We start from the raw sequence: 17,817 nt of genomic DNA, 5'->3' as shown, positions 1-17,817 counted from the left end.
GGCTTCTCTACCAGTGGCATTAATTGCTCTCCTGCTGTGCCAGTTGTGAGGCTGTTTAGCTTTCAACATTCAGCAGGTGTTTAGTCTGACAGCTTTATTTTGTGGGTATCTTTTTTGCTTGCTTGTTTTGTTTACTGTAAAGCTTCTTTGTAAGGCACACATTGAAATTAGTTTTGTAAAGGGCTCATCATGCGATATCATATAAAGGTGGCCTCTGGATAAATCATTTTATGCATGCAAATGGAAAATGAAGGCTGACATTGAATTTTGCTACTGACCTTACCACTGTTGATCTCGGTTGGATGATGTTTCCCCAAGATCTCTTCTGCATGCCACAGGGAAGCACGATCTTGTCTTCTTTCCCACTTATCTGGTGCAGTTGCCCCTGGATGTCTCTGCATGCGTCTAACATTGAACCATGTATGTCTGAATGAAATCTTTCCTATGCAAGCCTGACGGTGTAATGGTCCATGGCTTTTGGACTACTGTAACTCCAGCCATCTTGTCCTGACATGGCCCATTTTGTCTCCAGAGTTTAAACTAAATTAGTATGCTGTTTTCAATCTTTTGTTTTGTTTTGTTTTTTACATATTCCTGACAGTCTGTTCTCTTTCTCTCAAAGACTTGTTTACTCTCTTTTGTTGTTGCCTGGGGTTAATTTAAATACTTGGCCTGCCAGAAAGCCTTATGTGATACTTGAACATAATATTGTCGAAAAGTGAACTGTTGGATTGGAAAGTCATCTGAACTGAATGAGGACAGAGATTGAACTGAATCATACTCTATCATACTCTTGTATCTTTGAGTATGATAGAAAATTAGCAGAAATGTGCTGTTGTCAGAATATAAAAACTGTTTAGAGCAATTCATTTAGCCTAGCTTAGGGTAACTGACCAGGTATTGCAGGTAGTGGAGATGTTTGATGCCAATCTTTGGCACACCTGAGAGGTTCAAGGCTCTGGGTCTAAGTTTTTAAATCCCTAAATGACTTGGGCACTTTATACACTGTGTTCTTCCTCTGATCCCTGAGGTACACTCCAAATGCACCTCAGGGAATTGTTTTCCTTTGTTCTGAGTCTCCTCACTGTCTGGGATGTGTTGGTGAGCATGAGCTGCAGGACCTTCTCAGTTACGGCACTAGCATTGTAGAACAGTCTTCCTAGGGAAGCCCATCAGGCCCCAGGCACCTCCTTTCTTTCCACCCCTTACTAAGACTTGGACTTTTGTTTGAAATTAATTGGAGTGCATTTGATCCAGTATTGTATTGAGAAAAGTAGCCCCATCATTGCGTTAACAACCTGTTGCTAAGGGGGTTTTAATTAGATACTACATTGTGTGCTTTAATTGGTAAAGAGGATTATATTTGCTTTTGAAAACAGAAGTGGCATAGTTAAACTAAAACAAATAAAGCACATATTGTGCCAAGGAAACAGAAGGAGACAGAAATGCCACCAGGCCGTATTCAGCTATTTACTGGGGAGTTGGGAGCCATAGGTAGTTTTAGCTGGTACTTTTCCTCAGGAACAGAGCAGATTTTGCACAAAGCTTCTATCAAAAACTCTGTAATGAACAGGGGAGATTCTCACAACAACTCTATTCAGTCTTTCCCCTTTCAGCAGAAAGTGGGTTGCCTCGCAAGGCTCAAAGAAAGCAGTTCCAATGTATATATAAAGCCTTCCTTTCCCTTTGCTGATTGGAATTAAGCTGCTCCCTTGGGAGTCTTGGAGCCACCACCATTGCCAGCTCATCTCTGCTGACAGAAAGTAGGTTCTTCTTGAATTGACTTAAGAACTGCCAAATCACGAACAACTGCCTAAAACTTGCTCTACTCTAAAATGTGCTCTGGCCAATGTGGTGGGGTGAGCCTTGTCTCAGCATGCTCATTCACAGAAATTTTTCCAGAAAAGGGGCTGCTAAATAGATTTTCCTCTACGTCATTACGTGCTGGCAAACTTCAGGGGCGTACGTGAGAGGCTGACCATCTTGGCTCAGATTCTAAGAATGAGGTGTGTGCACGGGAGTTGGCATATTCTGGCAGGGCTGACAGCTCAGGCTCTGATAATGAAATGATTGTTGAAATGGACTCAGCTCCAGCTGCCATCCAAGGCTCTGTGTACCCACCTGTGCCTGCTAGGGAAGAGATTAGAACAAGGGCAGCTGAGGGGCCCAGTCAACACAGCCGTGGGAACAAAGAAGAACAACAACATTGGGGGGCGGGATTTAGAGATGGGGAGTCTGTTGGTTGGAGAACTCCTGAGGAGGTGGACCCAAAGGTCTGTTGTCACAGTCATAGGGTGGCCCAATCGGAATCCCAGAAGGATGAGCAAAAGTGTGCCCAGTTCCAGAGTGCTCCTCCCCATAGAGACAGGTGCAGAAGGATTCATAAGCAAAGCTTTGGGTGAAGAGGGCCAGAGAGGGTTCAACATGTTGCTTTGTGTATGCTAAGAGACTTACATTGTAAAATAAAGACATTTGGGCAAGAAGGGCTGGTGATACTGTTGCTGCTGGGAGGGAGAACTCAGCTCACAACTGACATTCTCTCTAATTGCAAAGTCATTAGCCTCATGCTAATGGCAGGAGTCCATCCATAAACATACCTGAGACCTTACTTGAGGAAACTTCAAGCTGGCTAGAAGTATTGTTCATCTGGCAGCAGGGAGAAGAAGCGTATCTCTGAACATGTTGGAGTCCCTCACTGTCATCCTTCAGCCCTGTGGGTGGGCTGATGGGTAAAAAGTCAGCATTTGGTTCTTCCTGGACTGACAGGGCAGACTGGCCCTGTGGAAGCGCCTTCGTTCACCTGCCTGTTTCCTGGCATGGGTGGACACTGCTGCAGGCTTCAGGCAGCGGAAGGAGTAACAACTCCATGCTGTGGTAGTGGTGGAAGGTTACCCCAGAACAAGTATGGAAATTGGAGTTGAGGCGGGTGCTACAGGATTTGAGGAGGAGCCATTCAGCATGGCAGCCAGTGTTTCCCCATGTTAGTCAGCCCAAGTTTTGAGGTCTTCAGGGGAGCTCCTCCTTTCTCTTCCACCTGCATCTGAACCACGTCTGGGGGGACGCAACTGGGCCTTCTTGGTGCCTGCTGCAAGGCAGCTTGGCAAGGGAGCTCCATCTAACCTCTCCGTGGATGGCCTTCCTGCTGGCAGGCGACAATTTCCTGTACAGAGCCTGTGTGGGATTGTGGCCAATCACCAAGTGTTAGCTTGGCCTGCACTGCAGTTGTGGTGAAGACAAAAATGGGACTTTGCAAGCAGCCTTGCATGCCTTGCTAGAAGAAAAAAGGCTAGATACATATTTAATTAACTAATGAATAAAGACATGCTTTTTGGGTGATCTGCTGATTTGTTAGGGCCAGGTGAATATATCACAATATATTCAAATGGCTATTATTTTAATTGATGTGTTCTGGTTGCCTAAAACATGTTTATTGTTATTTACAGCTATTGGCTGCTTTAAGCATTCTTTGAAACTATTTTAGTTAACATACATATAAAGAACTGTTGGACTAGGGATGGGGTTAAAATAGGGGTAGGAGGGCAAAACTGAAAGTGAACATGCTGGTGAATCAGCTGCAGCATTTAGTTGCAGCTTCTGCTTTGAAATTAACAAGAGCAATGCTGTGCGATCTGTACCCAGCCTCACTTTCACAGATAACACAGGTGGAAAGAATGTTCTTTAAGTGTTTGACATAAATATTTTACATCTTTGTCAACATAGGTTTTGATGAACTCCATGCTTGTGCTGATCCTGGATTCCCTGAATATGGATATAAGATGCCCAGCACAGGTGTATTCTTTGAAAGTTCAGTAGTCCGGTTTCATTGCCAAGAAGGATATAGGCTAAAGGGTCCATCCAAAAAGCTTTGCGAGAGACATTTTAACGGCTCCCTGAGCTGGAAGCCAAGTGAGAAACCTGTGTGCCTACAAGAAGGTAAGCCTGGGTCACTGCTAAGAAGCTTCACTTCATTGTGAAAAGTTTGGGTTTGCCTCCCATTTGTGGTTCTAATGTGTACTGAGTGCTGGAAACTGGTACATATTGATGCCTGTGTGTACTTGTTGGGAGCTGGGTTGGGGAAGTTCCTGTGGACATGGTATCTGTCAACAAACAGATAAAAGTTTAATACTGGTTTTATTTAATTGCTAGTCTGCTGCCTGGATGCTCTTTATATAACTAATGTCTTGTTTTATTGGGGAATATGATGAAGTTGTAATTACAATAAAGGTATATATTAATGGTATATATTTGTAAACCACCCAGAGAGCTTTGGCTACAGATGGCATAGAAATGAAGTAATAGTAATAAGAAGTAGAGTTAATCAGTTATGCATTGCTGGCTGTTGTACATTATTCATTTGAAGGTACAGAAGAATGGCCACCAAATTATGAAATGCAGTAATAAAGCAATTCTACTTCTATATTAAGAATGCATCTATTGATATAATGCACCTTGTTTTATTTTGTATGTAATTATTCCAGTTTTCTTATGTGCAATGTTGTGGTTAGGGTGTATTTGATTAAAAAAAGTTAAACAAGCAAATCATTAACATCAATTTTGGATAAAGCTGCATCCATGCAAAACAAAAATCATTTATTAAACCAGGTGCACTAAAATCCCAGCTCCTTATTGAGTGGCTGAGCAGTTGTTTAGTGATGTTTTCACAATTAAGAAATGTAAGACTGTAGCATGAATTGTGTGTGCATGCGCGCATATGTGTATGAAAAAGCACCCTGTGGAAAACGTTCAGATGCCATTCTGCCTGGAGTATTATCATCCTGTGTACATTTTAATAGTGCTGGAAAGGCTCTTGCAGGGGGGAGGCAGGGGTGGGAAGGACTCTGTTGTTCTTCACTTGCTACCAATCCTAACATGTTTTATTGCTAAATCCTCTTTCTGCTGCAGCTTAGCAAGCAAAGTGTTCTTTGCTTAATTGGGGAGGTGGAAGAGAAGGTGGGGATATTTATTTGAAGTTGTCTTCACTTAATAAAAACAATAACACGACTTAGTAATGACATTTAGAATATTTGTGTCATTCCAAAGAAAGAAATGACTGATCAGCAGGAATAATATTTAAATGTGAAGAGTCCAGAGTGTTGTGTAGCCTGCGCACAAAGCAACAGTGTTGCTATCAGTTAAGTAATGTGTAGATTTGGGCTGTATTTTCTTTCAAACCTCCTTCTGGCTGCATGACAATGACAGTGTATTTGAGATTTCTACCGCTCTACCTTATCTTTCTTGTTCCTGCATGTAGCAAGCAGAACGCACATATCAAATTTCATTTTTCAAGTCACTGCATTCTGTTGGCAAAATGGAAAGGAGTAAGCTTGAAATAACTAAGACAACATTTCATTTACTTATGTCTAGAAGAGATATTTTTCAGCAGTATGATGTTTGCATATTTTATATTGTGACACAAATCTTATTAGAAGAGTTTATGTTTTTCTTTTGCTTTGAGTTTCACTCCCAAGCATGTACACCGACTACACATTTTTGCCTGCAATTGGCACTGGGTGTCATGTAATACATTATAAAAGAGAAGGGCAATGTACATCCAAACCCCTTAAATAAGGCAGACTGATGTTAAATGTGTGTGGAAAGAGGAATATGTTTCCAAAATTCTGATAGAGAACTTATTACAGCTTTGTAAAAATGCTGTCATCTTGACTATTATAGCAAGTAATAGCCTTTGGTGACTCAGTGACGCTAGGGATGGGAGAACTTGAGCTCACCAAAATTCTCTGAACTTTATTTGGAAGGTTGGTTCAATGTGCTCCCACCTGTTTTTTTAAAGTTCCTTTGCATGGAAAAAGTGCGAAGTGCATTTTTCAAAAGTGATGCTTTTCCTCCACTGACTAAAACATGAAAGAGCAATTTTTAAAAATGGTGCATTTTTCAAAGATGTTTGAAAACATCCCCAAATTTGGGGATTAAAACAGTTCTGACGAACATGCAAGACCATTCATGAGTGACCTGTGGACTAATACTGAATTCTGATGCATCCCTGCCTGGCCCTGCCACTTCTCCGTGTGAGCGTGCGCTGCCCCCTTCTGGGCTCCCAGGCATAAGTGCGCACGCATCAGTCACAATGGTCTATTGTGTTTTCTTTGCTCTCACTATTGTCACTGATGGAACTTGTGCGTTTGATGATTTGCAACACCAAAACTGAAATTATCTTCACAAACGCCAAACTGATATAGTTGCCTGATGACAAACCCATCTAGCGACACATAAAACATTTCAAAGGTCACCAAATATTAACATTTGTGTGTAATGTAATTTTTTTACAACTCATAAATATCCTAAGTCTTTGCATCTAAACTCTGCTGGGCAGGTGTTGGTAAAGAAAAATCTAAAAATGGCTTCAGCTGCATGTTGTATCTCTAACTTAAACTTTACAACTGCTCGCCTCCTTCAATAATAATTCTGCACTATATGTTCTACATACGTATGCTTATATATGTTCCCCATTTTAAACAAAGGAAAAGGTTACAAAAAAGCCATGCAGGCTTGTACCTAAAATAGTAGGACAATAGTAAAACAACCTTTGTTGCTTTTACTTATTTCTGTGCCACATTCTTCCTCTCTTCTTCAGTTGTTGAGGCTAGAAAAAGAAATGCATACACCCTTACGCATGATGATCCTGCGTGGTAAGCAACCTGAGTTGTGATTTGGTGTTCTCCTGTAAAGAAAGGATTCCTGTGATCTGGAGTTGCTCCTCCCCATTTAAACTGGCAAGTGGCCACTGCTGACCAGGAAGCGTCTATGTGCTTGCCTGGACAACTCCAGTATTTGCAGTGCCTTATTCCTGATGTGTGATCTTCTGGTTCCCGTATTGTGGCTGTCTGTCAACAATTACTGATAGCTCAGCTGTGACAGATGTTTGCCATGCTGTCTACACTGACAGTGTAATGGTATTATATAGATTTCTTGTTTTAAAAAATGCATAAAGATAATAGCAACATATTAGTCAATTAATTCATTTAGTTAGCTGTAATGTCCTGTTAAGAAGAAGATACTCTGTATCAACTCAAAGGCAGTTACATAATATTCATGGTGCCTGTGCTTGTCAGATTCTGTTTACTTAGGACTATGGAATACAGCCAGTTATGGCTGTAGTCCTCAGTGGTGCTCATAGCAGTAATGTGTGTAAATTCCTTTGCAGCAGCGTTCCAGAACAAATGGCAATACCAGTGCGTAGCTGCACTGTTAAATTCCGCCTTGAATGTGGGTGGTAAAGGGAAAGCCAGCATAATTCTTGCATTTAGGGTTGCTTTTTCCTTCCGTGAATTATGAAACACCATGTTGAGAAGTGCCTGCTCATCCCACGCCTAATAAACCTGGCACTCTTTATGTCAGAATGGAAGGAGGGAAATTGAGTTTGCCGTAACCCACGCTGAGGGGCGGTTGTGCTATGTTTGCTGACCCACAGTTATGCAGAAGATGGTTTACATTTGGAGCCAGAGAAGAATTTATTTAGGAAAAAGCAATTAATTTGTGATGCATTCTAGCATTGCAAGTCAGTGAAATTTTAATATTCCAAACTGAGCAAATAAGAAATTGGCAACACCACTAGCTAAGACAACAAAAACTGTTTCCAGTTTTTTTCAATGTACTTTTCAAGATGCAAGTCTGACAGCCTCTTAAAATGCAGTGGGAATCTCTTCACTGATAGAAACGCCCATCTTTTTGAGCAATTTGAGACATGATATGTATACAAAGGGAAGAGACCGTGGAAGAACATCATGCTGTATCTTGGCTGCATAGCACTTCCTGTGTGCTGCATGTCCGGAGGAATGGGGAACGCAAAGCACTGGTGTTTCGCGCTCTTTCAGCAGTTCTGTCCTGGCCCAAGCCACTCTCAGAGGGAGCCGAGGTTACCTTGTTTTACTTTCCTTATCCCTTTCTTTCAGGAAGCACAGCCACTCTGCTGCTTTCTTCCCTCCACTCTTTAGTCTGTATGCTCTGCCATAGGCAGACATATGGAAATTGCACATGTGACTTATTTCCCATTAGCAGTCCCTAGCATTGGCTCTGTATGTTGGTGGGAGAAGAGGTGGAAAGTGGGTTCCATGTAGAGCAACAGTGTCCACTTTACACTAGGTCCCGTGCAAAATGTAATGTGCAAAGTCCCTTTTAGCTCCCCGATATGAGCCGTCTCAAGTGCACTGTGAGTGCAGTGCTGTGGTTCAGAGTCACAAGGCAGGACTATGCTTTGGGATGCCAGAGTTTAGGGTCTTCTCCTTGAATCCTTGCGTGACAGGTGAACTCCACCTTGGCTAGCTAGAATAGACTTAGGTTTCTTTGGCTTACTTTTATGGGTTTTTACACACAAAGCCAGTCTTTCATTTTTTTTTTTTTAATTCTAACAAAAACATGTCAGTTTTCTCTTTTTCACTGCCAGTTGGATGTTACATTTTTCATGTGAAGAGATTCAGGCTTTCAGTAATGCAGAAATAGGACCTTGTTTTGCAACTGAGTGTATTAAAATTTTATTTATTATTTATTTATTAAATTTATTCTTGTGTATTTTAACTCTGAGCAGTTCCTTATAGAACACATATCAGGTAACCTGACTGCTGCAGGGAAGGAACAGAATAGTTTTTAAGGATTTCAGTTCCATGCTTAAAAGTGAAGTCATGCAGATCCACCCCACATGCATTCAGCAGACTTCCCCATAGGAACCAGTCTGCACATGACAATGGGCTTTTTCACATCAGCTAGTTGCAGTGATACAAAGCTTCAACAATTCAGTGAGCAACTGTGTTTCTGGCCAGCATCCATGCAATTAAAATGATTCAGCCTACAGCCATCGCCTGAGATAAATGAGAATGAAATCATTACAACAGGATCAACATTTCCTGCTTTGAAAATGAAAATCTCATATTTTGCCACTGCTTATATTCTGTTTATCTATTTGTGGAACAGTAGGACTCCAAGGCAACAGCAAATATCAAGTCAGTGTTCTGTCCATTGTTGTTTTTGCTTACTGTCTGTCCATATATGCCAGTTGTTAGATCAGGAATGCTTTTGTTTCACACCTGAAATTCATCTGTGTCTGGTCCCATTACGTATTATCTTAATTTCCTTCTCTTCCAGTGCCTGCACTGCTCTTGTTTTGTTTTTGCTTTTCTTGCTCTTTCTGCTGTACGTGGAGAGATGGAGTAAGTTGTGTGTACCCTTGTGTGTGAGATAGGAGTGTTTAGTCCCCTCACATTGTATGAGCAACGGTGTCAGCAAATAGCTTCATGAGGAACAGCAGCAACAACTGGGATAATTTAGCTTAGAAAATGGCAAGGAAGGGGAGACAGAATAGAGGGGTAGGCATCATCCTGCCAACAAAAGTGCGTATAGTCAAGGCTATGATTTTCCCAGTTGCAATGTGTGTTTGTGAAAGCTGGACCAAAAGGAAGGCTGAGCGCCAAAGAATTGAGGCCTTTGAATTGTGGTGCTGGAGAGGACTCCTGCGAGTCCCTTGGACTGCAAGGAGATCAAACCAGTCAGTCCTAGAGGAGATCAACCCTGACTGCTCTTTAGAAGGCCAGATACTGAAGATGAAACTCAAATACTTTGGCCACCTAATGAGAAAGAAGAACTTACTGGAAAAGAGCCTAATGCTGGGAACAATTGATGGCAAAAGAAGAAGGGGAAGGCAGAAACTGAGGTGGCTAGATGGAGTCACTGAAGCAGTAGGCGTGAGCTTAAGTGGCCTCCGGGGGATGGTGGAGGACAGAAAGATCTGGAGGAATGTTGTCCATGGGGTTGCAATGGGTTGGACGTGACTTTGCAACTAACAACAACAACAGAGAATTATGCATGGTGTGGAGAAATTTGAGAGGGAGACATTTTTCTCCATCTCTTATAATACTAGAACCCAGCATCATTCCCTGAAACTGATTGACAGGAGCTTCAGGGCAGATAAAACCAAGCACTCCCTCATCCAGTAGACAGCTAGACTATGGAATTCCCTGCCATAGGAAGTAATGATGGCTGCCAATTTGGATGGGAGTTAGACAAATTCGATTCAATTTAAAAGGGAGTTAGACAAATTCCTGCAAGAGAAGACTACCCATGGCCTTGCTCACTATGTGTTATGTCTGTTATGAGAGGCAGTATGTCTGCACAGATCAGTTGCTGGGCAGCTTGGTCAGGAGGAGAACATGCACCCATCCTGCTTGCGGGATCGTGTAGGCAGCTGGTTTGCCACAGTGTGTACCAAGTGCTGAACCAGGTGAGCTTCTGGGCTGATTCAGCATGGTTTTTGCCACTTAGCTAAGCGGACCATCTACTGGCATTGGGCTAGTGGTTATTTCTCTTAAGGAATAGCTGCCAGTGTCTGCTCTCAGATTATTGGAAGGAAGAGGATATAAACATAACAAACAATAAGCAATAGATAAGGAAGACATGATTCTTCCTTTAAGGTAAGGTACAGTGTGAGCCCTTTTGGTGGTTGCCTGATTTTTAAAAAGTGTTATAGAATAAATAGGCCATCTTATTCACTTACTTTTCATTAGATAAAATATTATCTTAATACTTTTATCATAATGAGTAAGAGGCTAAGTGTACCTGGCATTGAAGACTTAGTCATATTTTGTACCTGAAATGAACAGTCAAAATGACACTCCTCTTTTTGTGCCTTTTTCTTTTCTTTCCTTCTTTAATGATACATTCAGATACATATACCAGAGGAAGATAAATGGATCTGTCTTCAACTGCCAGAATCAACTTAATTTATAAATCCGTCTTGCTGAGCTGAATTGTCTTTTTAAAAGACTCCTGGTTCTTTTGGCACTTCGACCCAGTGAGACTGGACAAAAGCATGGGCAGGCCCCTTTCAAAATAGAGGGATCTTTTCATAGAATTAATGTAGTAATCTTGAATAGAAGGGCTTGTGAAGGAGCTTAGAAATGCCCATGTCACATTTGTATGTGGAGCACCAGTGCTTTCATCTGTGTTCTGTAATAGCGAGTGGTTAGTTTATTAGAAACTGATTGCAGGGTGTAATCTTTATGTTTGGGGGAAATTATATCCCGTTCTGAAGCTTCTAATTTCAATTGAGATTTATGTGGGGTTTTGCAGCTTATAATATTATGTTCTCATAAAAACATCATTTCCCCATATGTTTATATAACAAGTGAACCAGTTATGGTTTTCAATATAGCTTAAGTATTTGTGAATATTCCAAATTCATTATGTCCAGGGAGAGCCAGCCCGCATGTCAGAGCATCTTGGAGCGTATTGAACCAAGCCCGCTTGCTAGCAGAACCCATTGCTGGTGCAACAGAAAGAAGCAACCTGAAATAAGCAAATATACCTGAACAGAGAGGTTAGCGGTGTTTGTAGAAGGGTGTTCCATGGACCTTTAACAATCCAGAAATAGGTATTTCAACATGTTTCAGGGATTGCTTTTTAAACTTCCATCTTTCTATTGCAGGATTTGTGGATTCTGCTTGTGCAATAAGTGAAGTAGGACATCAGATCTTATATGTGGGTTGGTACACCAAAGTGTGTGATGCCATAAACAAATCCTTTTCTTTTTACCTAACAGCCATAAGTATTTTGTGTTGTGGCTACTGTTGTTGTAGTATAGCCTCTGTATCTTGTATAAAGCAATTTAATTCCTGTTGTTCCTCAGAAATAGATGTCATATTCTACAAATCACTGCTCTGTATATATTTTTGCTTGCTTTTATATCATTTTATGCTGCTATTCATATAATCGATACACATGCTGTTTTATTACTAATCCATAGGATACATGTAGAGTTGAGACGATGCTGAGCGCTTTGCTTTGCATGTCTTTTTGTGTTGCAAAATGCAATTCACTTTAACATAAATTGCAAAGTAAAAAGGGAATGAGTAAATTAATCCATAGTAATGTGGAGTAGATTAAACTCCATCTATGTGGAAGCAAAACTTTATATATGTAAACAATCAACCAATTGGCTTTTCACTCAGCTGTGTCCTTCTAGCAACTAAAATTAACTTTATGGGATTTGCTGACCACTTTCTCAATGCTGGCTGCATAGAAATGTGGAAATGTCTGTGATTCATGAACTCACAACGCAAACATTTCTAAATGTTTTCAAGCTGAGACAGCAGTTGAGAAACACAACCCTTTATGGAGCAGACCTGCGTACTGACTTATGTGTACTTGCTGAGAGCCAATCTCTGTCCTTATATTTTAGGCCATGAATGAAATGAATTTGAATGGCACATAGAGTGGGGGCACCAGGGTGAAGGGGCTGTAGACAAGATGCCTTTTGCATCCCACCCACAGGCTTCTAGGAACGCCACACCCTAGTTTCTCTGCCCACTCCCATTTACCTCCCACCCCAAGTGCACTTGGTCTTTCTCTCTCTGCTCCTTCTCTTCCAGCTCCAGGTGTGCCTTCCCACTTAATTTAGCAGGCAGTGATACATTTTCTTTCTTTTTATTTCTTTTTATGTTTTAGAAAAGTTCAGGTGTGCTGCAGAGTGAATCTGTAGTTGTATCTGGCATTTAGAATTCTCCAGAGTGCCTTTGTAGAATGAAGAAGCTGGGTGCAATTGATGCTTCCTTCAGGTGTACCCAGCCTTTTGCTGAAAGTTAAAGGAGAAAGCGAGAGAGAAAGAAGATGCAATTGCCTGATAAGGCATGGAGTGAGGGGAGCACAGAGCAGGGTTGGGGATAACGGAGTGCAGAGAACGAAGTGGGGACTCTCAAGTCCACGGGACCCTGGAACTGACTTCTCTGGTCTGGCCATAGTAGTGTATATGAACATACACTACTGTGAATCCTGGTCCATAGCACAGAAATTGTATTTTCATTGGATGAAGAGAACAGTTTAATCTCCGTAAAGCTGAAATATGTAGCAACCTTGCTAGTATAATTCTGCTTACTTTTAGACCCCAGTTTTCTTTTCTGTCCATTTTATGAGTATTATTGATAGAAGTGTTTGTATTACACGGTCTGAAAGCATGTACATGGCAGGGCATGGGAGGAAGGATTTCAACGTTCGTGGTAATGTTCCTGTGGTAGGTGCAGCTCAGGATTTCATAGCTTCCAGAGGTAGTCAGAGAGGACAGGCTGATGACGTGGTGGCAATTGTTATCACTTCTTCAGATGAGAGCTCTGTTCCATCTTGCTTAAAAAGACAGGAGTTCATTCTTTGTTTATGAAGTTACTGTTCTGAATAATTATTGACCAGTATCAGACATTCATGGGACAGGCATAAGATGTCTGGATATGTAGAAGCAACTCAGTTCCAAGAACTCCCAGATGAAATTGATCAAATGGATAAAGTTTTCAGCTCTAGTTCTTGGATAGAAACAGCTTTGGTTGCCCTGTTAAATTATCTCTACCAGGAATAGACAGGGGGCAGGGGACATGTCCTGGTAGGCTCTGCTTGTTCTCTGAGCAATTTCAGTATCGCTGGCCATGGTATCCTTCTGGGACATCTTGCTGAGATGGGGGAGGGACTACATTGTGGTGCTTCCCCTCTTTCTTGGCTGATAGGTTTCAGAATGTGTTTCTAGACTCAGGCTTGGCTGGTTTGTCTGTGCGGTTCCATAGGGTTTCTTGTACTTTTCCACATTTATGCAAAGATTCTGGGAAAAATCATCCAGCAATGAAAGTTGGTTTTCTTCAGTATCCTGATGATATTCTAACTTTCTTTTCATCATATTCTGGGAAGACTGTATATATATATTGTGAATTGGTATTTGGGGGTCTACAATGGACTGGATGAGAATAAACTGAGAATAAATCGAGACAAGACAAAATAAGATAGCCTGCAAGTTCAGGGACCTCTGCTGTGGTTGTATCTCCTTAAAAGGTCAGATTCATTACCTGGAAATACTTTTTCACCAGACAGGTGCCAGTGATGACCAGGAGTACTTTTGTCCAGCTTTAACTTGCACATCCATTATACCCATTCTTGACATGGAAAATCACTACTTTAACGTGTTCTGGATGCTGCTGCCCTGACAAAATAGCTGAAACATCAACTAATGCAAAATTCTGCAGCTAAACTGTTCACCAGGACAAAGTTCTGAGGTCGCGTGAACCCTTTATCATATTAGCCATGCTTGCTGGCAGTTAATTTCTGAGTGCAATTCCAGGTCCTGCTTATTACCTTTAGTGCCTCTAATAGCTTGGGAACAGTCCACTTTAAGGGCCATTTTCACCCCTATGAGCCTGCCTGTGCTTTACAATCAGCTGCTGTGCTTTTCCTGCATGAGGATGAGCCATTCATTGCCTTCGAGGGATAGTAGGTGGTAAGATGTAGTTGGGGTTACTCAGTGGTAGCAGCCTCCTGTGTGGAACTCTTCCTCTTTCCCTGCCCTTCCAGCTGTCTCTCTTTAAAAAGCAATCCATTCTGTTACTTATTTTCAATTATTGATGGTTTGGGCTCTTTGTGTTTCTGTCTCTGCTGCTCTTAGCTTCTTGTCGGTGATTTACATATGGGCTGAGTGGACTGCAGCCCAGGGCCTCATTATCTAGGGGGGCCTCAGCCTTCTGCCAGATTTTTTTAAATCATTATTTTATTTCATTTGTAACAATAAAATCAGGGGCATACCTAGGCAAAATGTCATACTCTCAGCTAAAAAGGATAAAGAATGATCTAAGATCAGCCATGTCCCAAGACTGGTTCTTTGAGCCAAGCATTCTCTGCATAGAAAATGATAAACTACGACTTACTGATTTTAATTATATAACTCATGGGTCCTCAAACTACGGCCCAGGGGCCAAATCTTGTCCGCCATGCCCATTTATCTGGCCTGCCTCAGAGGTTTTCAGTGCGCCGCACGCCTGTGCACCATGCGCACCCACCATCCCCCACCTTGCCCCCCCATGGGGGGAGGTGGCGGCTTGCTTACGAGGAGATCATTTTGGACTCGCTAGGAGAAAACAATCTCCAAGCGAACCAGCCGCTGCATCACGCGCCCGCTGCTGCATCATGGCACATGCCTGCCCCCGCCTCGCCTCGCCTCGCCCTGTGCCCTGCCTACGCTGCGCCCGCCTTCGCTCCTGTGCATCCTGTCCCCCGCACCCCACTCCCACCCCCGCACCAGCCCACGCGACCCACCAGTACCACCTTTCCAGCCCGCGCCCAGCACCTTTCAACTGGCCCCCTGGTGGAAAAGTTTGAGGACCCCTGATATAATTGATAAGTTTGCTTGCAAAAAAGCTCGATAGAAACTATTTTGACTTTGTATATAGTGTCGTGTTATGACATAGATATGATTTCCCTATGAATGTTCTGTGTGAACACATTCATTAATCCATACTTTTGTAAACTTATTATAGTTTATAAATTTATAAACAATCTTTTTACCAATGCTAAAATTTCAGCAGATTTCCACTTTCATCAAGTAGATAAAAAAGAGAATGAGGTTTTCCTTCTCATGATCAGGTGCTATTAAGTTTGGGCCTCCCAAGGCCTCCTAGCCCAGGGACTCCAGTTGCTTTAATCCAGGACTGGTTCTTGTAGATGTGTTTTAATAAATAGTCATTGTTTTATGTGTGCAATAAGCTGCTTTGAGTGCCTCCTTCTTCAGGAGGGGAAGTGTGGTTATGAATTTGCAAAACTAATAGTTGAAGTAATGAAAACAATAGTTTGCATTGAATGGCCTTTCCTGAGAGTTTTAAAATTTGGAAGAATGAGACTGCTTGTGCAATTGTTTTGATGCTGATGATCAGGAAAGTGTGGTGCTAAATTGATTGAGGGTACAGTCCAGTGCATCTTTAGATAGAAAACTCCCAGTATCTCTTAGGCAGCACAGCTGGCTGGGGCTTGCTGGAAGTTGTAGACCTTTTCCTCTGTCTAAGCATGTTCAGAACTGTGCCCTTAGTCAAAAAGGTTTGCAGATTTTCAAACAATAAGTGGTATTGTGGAATGACTTTGCATAAGAACTTTTTCGTTTAGTTGACCAACTTTTGTAATGCTATATATAATTTTCTTTATGAAGCCACAGATTGCCTTGCTCCAATTGTTGAAGATGCAGAGGTTTATAACAAGACATACAGGACTGGAGATAAGTTAATTATCAGCTGTCATGAAGGATTCCAGATCCGTTACCCTGATATAGACAACATGGTTTCTGTATGTCAAGACGATGGAAGTTGGGACAATCTGCCCATTTGCCAAGGTTTAGTACACTGGAACATCCTCCTTCTTTTACAGATCTCACACTTTGTACTAGTGTAACATGCTTTTTTTTTTAACAGCTGAATGAGATAATAGTTTTCTGCCATGACCGTAGTATCTTTGCAGAAGGCCCTTTTCAGTTAAGATGGGCATACATATCTGTGCCTAAGAAAGATTAAATGAACATTCCTCTAGCTTTACTTGAGTGACCAAATTTTATGTTCACTGCCTTATTATTTATTAAACCAAACAGGTGAGAGGTTAAGAGTATTCTATCAAAATAATTCCTTAATCAACTTGGAATTCTTTCTGTGTGTGCCAGGGTGCTGGGAATTCTCTACCAAGAGAAAGAGACGCTCACCTGGCTACCTCCCTGTTTTTATTCTGATGCCAGGTGGAAACTTTCCAGGTCCAAACACTTTTTCAGGAGACTAGGAATTTTCCTGATGTCTGTGAACCTAACTAGATATTTGAGGGACAGGGATGCCTTCTTCACCTCTCCTATAAGACTTAGCAAAGAAGCATATTGGCATGAAGTCTTGCCCATGTCTCATTGCCCTTACTGACCATTTCTTGCAGGAGACTGAAAAACAGTGATGTGGATGCCATCACACTGCACATTTCTTTTACTGGACATTAGTGGGGAGATGTGCATTAAAGGTATCCACGTGTCCCCTGTAATGTCTAGTTAGGCAGTGTGGATCTATGGCTTAGCTGCAGAAGCTGTGTTTTTAGTTACGGGCAGTTCTGCTTTTATTCTAGGAATTGAACTTTTAGAAGCTTTGTTTTTAAAACCTATTTTTACAGTGTGTCTTATATTTTCATGCTTTGACTTGCTTTGGGTGTGTATGTAAGAACAGAGCAAATATAATTAAAGAGCATAGGAGAGGAAGCAAGGGAAAGATAAGCCTGAATTGTATCCCCAATCTCTCCTGCAGGTAGGAAGTCCTTGTACATGTTCCTAGGAAGGGGTGGGTCAGTGAGGGATCCACTTCAGATAGTCGTCTTTTGTTGGGTATGCATTCCAGACCCATGTCCTGTGGGTCCTACCTGGAGAAAAATGTTTACTCTCTAGGCTCTTGACCCCTCCACAGGAGTTTGGGACTTTTAGTATAGTGAGGAAATGAGTAAGGGGGCAAGAGACATTTATAAAATCATGCATGGTATACAGACTACAAATATCTTCATTCCACAGTATTGACTATTCTGACTAGGGTTGATGGGATTTGTAGGCCAATGCATGTCACATGTTTCCCTCCCCCAGTATATGATTACAGAGTTATAAATCATTTGTAGTCATCTGCCCAGTCTTAGAGATATTTCCTGACTTAGCAGCAATTGTTACACATAAGAGATATCTGTGGAGTGGATAACAGCAAAGTAAAACCAAAAATCCTAGCAGCTTTAGAGAAGTTTTAGTGGGAGAGAATAAAAAGGTATGCACCTGACTCTAAAAAGACAACAGTGTAGACACCAGGAAAGGCTCTGTGAGGGGGAAATTAATTGTTCTATCTACGAGAAAGTTCTTCTGTTCACAGTCATTTTTAATAAGTGCAGAATTTTCTCCTGCACCATTGAACTCAGATGAAAAGCTCCCGCTTTCTGAAATTAATGGGTAGCTTTGGAAGTTTCTTAATGTGGATATCCATAACTATGCAACTGACTATAATTGGCCAATATTCCTTTTCT

The 17,817-nt window shown here is 41.6% G+C and overlaps 1 protein-coding gene across 2 annotated transcripts in view; it reads left to right on the top strand.

Annotated features, from left to right (window-relative positions):
- SUSD4 (sushi domain containing 4) overlaps nucleotides 1-17,817 on the top strand; it is a 97,843-nt gene that overhangs the window by 52,043 nt on the left and 27,983 nt on the right. For both annotated transcript variants that reach the window (XM_044448202.1, XM_044448193.1), the window contains exons 2-3: nucleotides 3,721-3,933; nucleotides 15,956-16,129. In XM_044448202.1, the coding sequence (XP_044304137.1) occupies nucleotides 3,721-3,933; nucleotides 15,956-16,129 (387 nt within the window). The remainder of the gene's footprint in view (nucleotides 1-3,720; nucleotides 3,934-15,955; nucleotides 16,130-17,817) is intronic.

This window comes from Varanus komodoensis, unplaced genomic scaffold (assembly GCF_004798865.1).
Source record: "Varanus komodoensis strain SLA01 unplaced genomic scaffold, ASM479886v1 scaffold1, whole genome shotgun sequence".
Taxonomy (NCBI): Eukaryota; Metazoa; Chordata; class Lepidosauria; order Squamata; family Varanidae; genus Varanus; species Varanus komodoensis.
The sequence above is the reverse complement of the archived record's forward strand: the minus strand, read 5'-3'. Positions and strand labels throughout refer to the sequence as shown.